General features: G+C 37.1%; 1 protein-coding gene across 1 annotated transcript; it reads left to right on the forward strand.

The window, feature by feature from the left end:
* The first annotated feature begins 4,069 nt into the window (after nucleotides 1-4,069).
* LOC121994502 (39S ribosomal protein L41-A, mitochondrial-like) lies at nucleotides 4,070-5,433 on the forward strand. The gene is made up of 3 exons (XM_042548535.1): nucleotides 4,070-4,214; nucleotides 4,686-4,750; nucleotides 5,024-5,433. Exons 1-3 carry the CDS (start codon nucleotides 4,070-4,072, stop codon nucleotides 5,114-5,116), a joined length of 303 nt encoding a protein of 100 aa, XP_042404469.1. The 3' UTR covers nucleotides 5,117-5,433.
* The last annotated feature ends 4,290 nt before the right edge of the window (nucleotides 5,434-9,723 follow it).

The following is a 9,723-nucleotide window of genomic DNA, read 5'->3' on the forward strand; positions in this document are numbered from 1 at the left end:
GTGATTTGTATCTTTTTAACGAAATCATACACCTACTCGCCTTCCAATTTGTTGGAGAAGTGGGTCCCAACATACAACCGTAATCCCATTCGTGGATTAGAGCATCACTAAGCTGGCAGCAGGGTGGAGGGAGGTTTTTCCTTTTAATAAGTTACGGAATCGTTTCTGCGGTTTTTTAATTTTTTTAATAATCATAAAAAAAATAAAAAGAGAACAACGATTAATATTTAGTCGTTGTATGTTGTTGAACAACGGCTAAAAATTTAATCATTATTCAATAATTATAATTTAATTTTTTAATATATAAAAAAATCTATAAATATGATATCTATTTCATTCATTCTATTGTTATTTTTAATCTCAACTTATTTTTTCCTTTCATTCCCTATTTGTATTCGAGATAGATGAAAATCTCAATACTTTCTTTACGAATCTTTTGAATTCTTCAAATACGGAAGGAAATACATCTTTTCAAAATACTCGCATTCCTCCAAATATCTAATATCCTCATATTTTCTCTCACACACAATATCCTCCAAATGTTCAAAATATTTCATATGTTCCACAATATTCTCCAAATTTCTCAAATTCTCAAAGTTCTCAAAATTTTTTACAGACGTGAAATCCAAGTAACGTCATCCCAACTCCATTTGGTATGTATCCATCCCAAGATTGGTCAGCAATGGGTAGCCAACTTGGGATGTCTTATACTTACGTATTTTCTCCTACTCAACCACCTGTTATACTATCGAATGAATCAAGAAAGGCAACTATTGATCCATCTATCAGCGACAAAGAATCTCTAACACCATCATCTGTTCCAGCAACTCAGTTGCCACCACACTCATCACAAGAAGAGCGTGAAGTTGAGTTGGAGGAAAATGAATCGAAACGAAGATTTTGGTCTCTCGATGAAGATGTGATCCTTGTAAAGTCATGTGCAACTATAAGCACTGATGCAATCATTAGTAATGACCAGAAGGATCAAGCTTTTTGGAAACGTATAGCTTATTACTACAACAAAGATCACCCCACTGGATCTATATGACGAGAAGTTATCAGCGGCTGAAATCATATTATTATAGGTTTGCACCGATGGTAAATGAATTTTTTGCAACTTATAATAATTTTTATACTCATCGGCAAAGTGGTTGGAGTGACGAAAATGTGTTGAAGAATGCACTGAATATGTGGACAGCCAACAACAATAACAAGGATTTTAAGCATATGCATGTGTGGAGGGTTCTCAAAGAATATGAGAAATATACTTCACAATCAGTTGCTCATTACTCTAACAAGAAGGTAAGGACATCCGAATCAAGGGGAAACACTTTAACATCAAATCCAGATACAAGTGTTGATTTAGATGACTCTAAAGTCTGCATTCGTTTGATAAGACAAAAGACAGCAAAGAGAAACGACAAATCTAAAGCCAAAGAGAGCGATACAATGTAACATAACATTGACAAAGAATGACAAGATATTAAAGAATATAAATACAAAAAATGGCTTTGCGAGAAGTCAAGATCTTTCAAAAGATTATGAAATTCTTATGAAGGATACCAGTGAGATGACACCAGAACAACTTTATTTACATGAGAAAATGGTGAGAAAAATTAAACAGAGACATGCCCTGATGTAGATGAGTTGACGTTTATTTTTATATATTATTATCATTTATGTCTTTTTATTTGATGTACTATAATATTTATGTATTTTTTTTTTAAATTATTAATGTTAATTTATAAATTTAAATTTTATAAAAATTTAATAGTGTATAATGTAAAATATGAAGGAGAAATAAGAATTATATATAATGAAAAGTATGGGTGTTAGAGGTTTTTTTTTTTTTTTTTTTAAAGTAACCTGATTCTCATCTCTTCCGACAATCCCATCTCTCCCCTTCCCCGGAGCGTGCTAGGTTTTCCTTAGGCTATAAACCTTCTTTTGACTTATTTAATCGGAGGCAGTGATGGGTGACTAATCTTCTGCTCTATTATTTGTTTTCTTGGATTTAAAATTCTTCAATGATTAAATTTCAACTATAACTTTATCCTTCGGATTTGGGTTTATTCTTGACTGGAAAGTTTCATTGAACTTTATCATTTGAGAAATCTTTATTAGACCTTAGTTGATGGGAAGTTAGACAATCGATAGTGGGGATGTGATATCGATTGTTTAATTTTATATGGATAAATAAGTTAGTATGATTTAATTATGAAGATTATGTTATAAACTATTTATATATATACGTTATAAACTAATATATTATTTGTTCATACTTTGTACCGATGAACTAATATTATCAATAAGATATTACTTTTATAATGTTGGTAATTTTATACTCTTTTATTCTTGTGCAGTTGCACCCTCCTATCATTTTTCACTTTCCTTTTTTTGGTCTTGGGTTTATATTTCTCTCTTATAGTTGATGTAATCGACAGAGTTTTATTATGTTCTCCACAATAGATATACTGGTCTAATAATTGTGTTCAATTCAAATGTTCCGGAAACTATGATTTGTAGATAACTTGATCAAACAAATATTACAAAAGCTGAAAAGAAACTTGGACCAAAACTTAGATAACTGACGAATCAAATATTCTGACTATTGGGGTTTTCCTCTATAAAACCTTTTATTAGTTTTAGGTCGTTTAGTTTGATATAGCAGCTCCTCCTTTATGTTTTTGTAAAGGGTTCATGGATTTAGTCATTAGAGGGGATGGATACACAATTAAATTAGACTGCTGGTGCCCGGGTACCAGAAGTTCTGTTATTGAAAATCAGACCTGGGTCACAAGACCATTGTAAGATGGGAGTTTATGCATGTAGTTTGAATTCCAATTTTCTAATATATAGCCTCAAAATATCAGGAAATAGTTTCCCCAACTATGGTTATTATAAGAGCTAATATTTTTAGTGTGAAATTTTCCATAGATTTAGTGGTAATCAAGATGATGTGTGAATTGAACCGCTTAATAATGTGTAATTTGAAAATCATGTCAAATTTGCTCGAGATTTAGATAAGGAAGTGAAATTTTTAGATAGCTATCATGTGCTGTTGCAGTCCTTGTTTAGTCTGTATGAAAAATCCTGATCAGGAATTAGACAGACATTAAGTATCTACATCAGACTAACATCTCCATCCTATGGGGAAATAATATTTTCTGAGATTGCAAATGTGTATTTCATCTGTTGCTTCAATTTCTCTATGGATTGATTTGAATATCCACATAGGCTTGGGAAGCGTTCTAAGTGACTGCTTAGGTGGTAGGTGGCTGTGTAACTGCATATGCCAAGGGGTCATTTTGCCTAGTATCTAGCCCTTTTAAAAAAGTCGGACAAGCAAACCACTCAGGCAGCCAAGGAGGACCGTCTATGAGGCCCAAAAGTCTAAGAAAAAATATTTTTTAATTAGTTTTTGTTCATTTGACATTAATTATCTTTATCTATGTTATCTATATATTTTGGTATTGTAACATGACACTAATTATAAACTAGCTATGTATTTTCTTACAATTTGGATTGATAGTTATGAAGTATTAAACTTATCTCTTCGTGGATTTTTTTTTCTTGATTGCAATGTGAAATATGAAACATTTTATTATTTTTTTTATAATCAGTTGATTTAGTCATCTTCAAATTTTTTTTTTTAAATATATATTGAGCACTTAAGTGCTAAGATAGTGGGTTGACTGCCTACCTTTGGAGTCATTTTTTAATATCTTGAATATCCATGAATTTGCCGTCATGTTTATGCTTTGCTCAAGTATTCCATGAATCTGTGCATACTAATTCTTCAATGTCCAGACAGCTGCATTATTCCTGCGACCAAGAGCTTTATTTATTTATTTCTTCTCATTCTGTCCCTCTGTAGCATGATGCCTAGCCTTATTCAATCCTCGTCCACTTTCAATCAAATCTCTCTCCTATGAAATTTCTACAGATCAATTAGTATCTGTTTGGAATAAGTGAATGCACATGTGTCCATACTACTGTATTTATGTTTTGTATTTAGATTACATGGACTTCTCCTGTAGGTCAATCAAAGGATACAAAAGGAAACACAATGCCTCTGGGATTGATAATAGGACTGACTAGGGCAGTTCGGAGAAAGAGAACTTCATCACTGTCTATATTATCTTCCAAAAGAGGGCCAAGAGACTACTACAAGGGAAAGAACTGCAAGCCCACTGGATTTCACACTCGGAAAGGTTAATGTCTTCATCACTTCAATAACTCTGCTTATCATAAAACGGTTACTAGCATCTGCAACTGCACTTCTTAAAGTTTTGATCTTCTTTTGTTCCCAATTCAGATCTAGTCATCTGAGCTAAAGGGTATTCTGGGGGTCTAACTTGTTGGTTAAGTTAGAGTAATTCTTCATTTTGTAGTTTGGCTGCTATTGCCATTGCTCTTGTTATCCCATAGAAATTGAGCATCCAATATTGGGTAGACTTGTATTAGAATTTCACCTTTCAGGTCTTCGTTGCCACAAGTTGTCTTAATGCTTCAGTGATTGAAAAGGGAAAATATTACAATTCTTATGGATAAGCTGAAAGCAATGGAAAACAAGTTCAAATTTTATTTACTATTATTGACCATCTTACACTAAGTTCAGAATTTGAAATTAAATTTAGTCAGATTTTACTAATTATGGAACCAAATCTATATTGTTTTTACAGGTGGTTATGTTATGATGGATGAGAAGATGCCACGTTACGTAGTTCCAGATTTGACGGATTTTAAGGTAGAACAACAAATCACTTTTCCATTTTTTTATTGATTAAGCATTATCTTGCTGCTCGAATTGAATATAAATGTTCTTTCTAATTTCTGTTCCCTGCCATATGACTACAATATTCTTTTGTGCTGTGTTTTTATTGTTTTTAAGTTGGCAATAATCTTAATGTTTTTTATCCGTCACTAGAATGTTTGGCGAATAACGCTGTGGTTTATATGATAATCCGTCACTGTCTAATGATGCTTGGCAATGTTTTATGCTGCTACTATTTTGCTGCAGCTCAAGCAATATGTATCACAATGCCCTCGAGTTGCAAATGCCGGTTCGACCACAGCAGAATCTTCCGGGTCAGCCAAAGTAAATGTTGGTTAAGATTTTGGATCTCACTGTGTTTCTTCGCCATTGCCACGCCAAAACAAGTGTAGTAAAGACGTTGAACAATGATATATCCTCTCAGTGACTGCTTGTTGCATTTTTGCCTCTGCATCATCCTGGACCTATTTTTATTTGCTGCCGTCAACAGAGAATACGGCTATGGAATTAGGTGCGGCTCGTTATTGTCAATATACAAGGAACAATTAAATTACAATTTATTTTTTAAACTCGGAAGTTTTGAAATTGTAGTATGGAAGTTTATAAGTTGCTAAACTTAATTTGACCCAGCAAATTTTAGTTAGATTCGATTTAGATTGGGACTTATATATATAAATTTATATGCTGTGGACATTTTTATGCATCCAGACTTGACTCAGAGGTGCTTGTAATTGATCCAGACGTCCTTGCGTGATATGGTCCAGGTGCCTAGATGATTCATTCAATAATATTTTTTTTTTTTATTTTGACGTATATTATATGTATTTAGAGTTCAAAATAAATTTAGGAGGGTTATAATGGGTTTGACTCAGTAAGATTTTTCTTTTAGGGGTTTAGATTTTTCTGTTGGGTTATAGTGTTCCAGATTAAAAATTTTAGATATTCATTGGGTATATTGTATGCATTTACGGTTTAAGATTTTAGGATTTAGAGATTGGGTTAAAATGAGTTTAAATTAATAAGATTTTTGTTCTGGGTTTAAGCTTCCCTTTTGTATTATAGTGTTCAGGATAAAAAAAAATTAAATACTCATGGGGTATAGTGTGTTGGGGATCGGACGACCGGCTTGAAGGGGGGTTGGATAGACGGCGCCCCCAAATACTCGCTTCTTTCTACAACGTTAGTGCGCAAGCGGAAATGCAAACAAAACAAGTAGAAAGCTAAATACTAAAGGAAAGAATTCAAACCAAGCTACACGATCATTTACGTGGTTCGGAGATAAAGCTCCTACTCCACGGCGTGTCCGTAAGGTGGACGATCCCGATCCTTCGGTGGATTACTCCCCGGAAAACTTCCGGCTAGCTCAAACCTCCTTGTGGGTGGAGAAACCTCACCACAACCCTCACAAGAGCTCTTTTGACGCTAGGGCACAAGTAGACTACTAATAGAGATTAACCACCTCTATTTCGTCAACTCAAACCAAGCTCCCAAGCTTTGGTTTTATAGGCCACGGGTTGGAAAACCCCGCCTACCACCGATCATTGCTAAAACATGCTGATCGCCTCGTGGAAATTGACCGTTACATCCCAGCTACCGATTCCACATTCTGCTCGATGCCGATCGCTTGATCGCACTGCACGATCGCTAAAACATGCAATGATCACATAAAGATCACAAGAGTGCTACAAGACTACTACAAGAGGCGCACAGATCGCCACAAGAAACCCTAAAACTAGGATTTTACTCCGAGTACAATCTCTCGTGCACTGCACCTCACCCTTATGACTCACTTGATTCTTCCTTTGCAGCTTTGACCTTTGCCTTCAAGCCTACTTCCTTTGGCTCGTCCCTCGGATGCATTGCCCGCTACTGCACTCCAATGCCATCCTTCGCAGATGCCTCAAGTCGCCTCGCCCTTGTCCTCGCCGCTTGTCCACGGTCCCTCGGATGCTCCATCCTTCACCGACCCGAAGCCATCAACCTGAGTCATATGTGTATCCTGCAAACCGCACAACTCAAATACACATATCAAATACAGGTGAACCTAACTTAAACCCTTTGCCCAAACACCAAAACACATGGTCGCGGACCATTGGGATTGCTCCAACAATCTCCCCCTTTTTGGTGTTTGGCAATACGTTTAAGTTAGGGAAAACATATAGCAAATAAACATGCTAAAACAAATGGACTTACGTTGCCAAGGCTACACACTTGGACTTACACCGCCGAATGGACTTACGTTGCCAAGGCTACACACTTGGACTTACACTGCCGAATGGACTTACGATGCCAAGGCTACACACTTGGACTTACAACGCCAAATGGACTTACGATGCCAAGGCTACACACTTGGACTTACAACGCCAAATGGACTTACGTTGCCAAGGCTACACACTTGGCAACCGCCGTATAAAAATCAATGCATTTGAACATATCACAAGGCTCCCCCTACACCTAAGCTCCCCATTGAGTTAGGAATTTTACAACAGGTTTTTTTAAGAACCTATCCCAAGGCTCCCCCTACGCAAAGGCACTTTCAGGTTTTCCCAACTAAACCTTACTTCTCCCCCTTTGCCTAACATCCAAAAAGTCCTCCAACAATATCCCAATTGTTGAAAACTTGTCATTCCAATTGACCCTAAACTCATGTATGTATCACCCATGGATCGCATACATCTATATGAGCTGACCCGGTCAAAATCTAGTGCTGAAAACACTTTCAGACTGGTATCAGTCGACTGCAAGAAGTACCAGTCGACTGCCCCCATGAAAACGAGCTTACAGAGACATTCTGTGCTCGTGAACAGTGTTACCAGTCGACTGGTACACTATTCATGAAAAAATCAGCCTTTTCTGGCCAACTTCAGAAATGCGCCAGAAATTCCACAGACCTCCAAAAATTCCCAAATTTTGTGGAGAGGTCTATTATATCAATATCTACTTGGGAAAAATATATATAAAAATATATCTATCACCAATCCCAAGATTGACACAAAACACAAAACTAGCTAAAAAGTTCAATTGAACCTTGACCTAAAGTCCTAGTTTTGGCTTCCTCTTGATGTATTTGCCCATACCAACCCACAATGCATCCCTAACATTGGTTTATATGGCATCTATACTTCCAAAACCAATTATCATGCAATATGACCCCAATTGTCATATTTCTTGCATGAAACATAAACCATGTGTGCCAATTCCCTAGGTTTGAGACTCAAGTCCGTCTCTAAACCACTTGGCACACTCCATGGCTCCCCTAGCCACCCAAGTAGAAACCACCTGAGATCCATTGGCCATGGGTCTCAAATTGACTCTTTGAGCTCCCCCTAGAGCTCTTAGCCTTAGCCACCTCCCTAGGTGACTCTTCCACAATGGCTAGGCCACATCGATCCACCCCGGTGACACTTGGCCTACAAACGTAACTTTCTTAACCTTGGACACCTTGTCCTTGGTTAATTTCTTCTTACCATTAAATGACTTTCCCTTGCCATTAATTGATTTCTCCTTGCTATAGTCATATGCAACCCTAGCATAAGACTTTCCCTTAGCCTTGGAGACCCTATGATCATTTGCCACCCTAGCATATGAACTCTCATTGGCCTTGGAGGGACTAGATCGGTATCCCAAGCCCGATCTATCATTGTTGGGTCTTTGGCTACCCAACATCATCCTTAATTCCTTAGATCCAACATTGAATCTCTTAAGGAATTGTTCTAACTTATCAAGCTTTCCCCTTAAAGCTTGATTCTCCTTCTCTAGGTTTCTAACCCTAGAGTTAATTTGTCCAAATTGGACATTCCTAGACCTACCCTTCCTAGGCATGTGTCTCCCCTTCTTGGGATTAATGCCTTGGGTCTCCCTAGGTCTATTGTTTCTAGATTTTTCATGCATAGATTTCCTAGGGTTTTGATCTACATTAACCCTATTCCTATCATGATATTTAAAACCAAAATTTTTCATGGGCATATAATGATTAACATTATTTTTCCTAACATGCATGGGAACATAAGAATTTGAATTTGAGTTACACTTCAAATTAGGGTATACCTCCCTTACCCTTGAAGCTCCCCCTTGACTTGAGCTTTTCTTCTTCTTCTCTTTCTCCCATTTCTTTAATTGCGCAAGCTTCTTGATCTCCCTCTTCTTGGGGCATTTTGTGTGGTAATGCCCCTTCTCCCCACACGTGAAGCATATGATACGCATCCTTTTTCCTTGGGTTTCTTTATTCCTACAACCCTTGTTAGTGTTTAAATTAACTTGAACGGGTTTAGGATTTACCTTCTTCTTACCCAATGGACATCTACTCTTGTAGTGTCCCTTCTCATTGCACTCGAAACATATTATGTTGTCCTTTGACTTCACTTCGGTGGAGGTGCTTGCTATGTTGGCCACTTCCAAGACCTCTTCTTCATCCTCTTCACTTGTCTTGGATTTTTCTTCACTTCTTGAGGATGTTGATGATGCCTCATCTTCTTGTTGATCTTCCTCTACTTGAGCTTCTACATCCGTTTCTTCGGATTTTTCTTTTTCTTCTTCTTCTTGTGTAGGCATGAGTTTTTCCCATTGAACCTTCTTTATTTTGCTCCACAACTCGTGGGCGTTCTTATACTCACCTACACCATTTATCACATTAGACGGCAATATATCTATTAAGATTGATATTACCTTTGAGTTTGCCTCCGATCGTGAGGTTTGCTCTTCCGTCCAATGTCGTGGTCGGAGTCTTTTTCCCTTCTTGTCTCTTGGGACTTCAAATGGGTCCTTGATAATCATCATGATGTCCCAATCCGTATTGAAGAAGATCTCCATCTTCATCATCCAATACGTGATGTCCCCAAGGCTTCCTCCTTCAAATTTTGGAGGGACAATCAACCCGGCCATCTTCTTATGCGTTGCTCTTCTCGGTGGTTAGTCCGATGAAGTGCACCCTTGCTCTGATACCACTT

The sequence above is a fragment of the Zingiber officinale genome, chromosome 1B (genome assembly GCF_018446385.1).
Source record: "Zingiber officinale cultivar Zhangliang chromosome 1B, Zo_v1.1, whole genome shotgun sequence".
In the NCBI taxonomy this organism is placed as follows: domain Eukaryota; kingdom Viridiplantae; phylum Streptophyta; class Magnoliopsida; order Zingiberales; family Zingiberaceae; genus Zingiber; species Zingiber officinale.

Bases quoted from the DNA above. Each gene is read 5' to 3' on its own strand.
- LOC121994502 (XM_042548535.1), top strand. From the start codon at position 4,070: ATGCCTCTGGGATTGATAATAGGACTGACTAGGGCAGTTCGGAGAAAG. The intron at 4,215-4,685 runs GTTAATGTCTTC...TTGTTTTTACAG, and splicing joins TGGATTTCACACTCGGAAAG to GTGGTTATGTTATGATGGAT. The intron at 4,751-5,023 runs GTAGAACAACAA...ATTTTGCTGCAG, and splicing joins CAGATTTGACGGATTTTAAG to CTCAAGCAATATGTATCACA.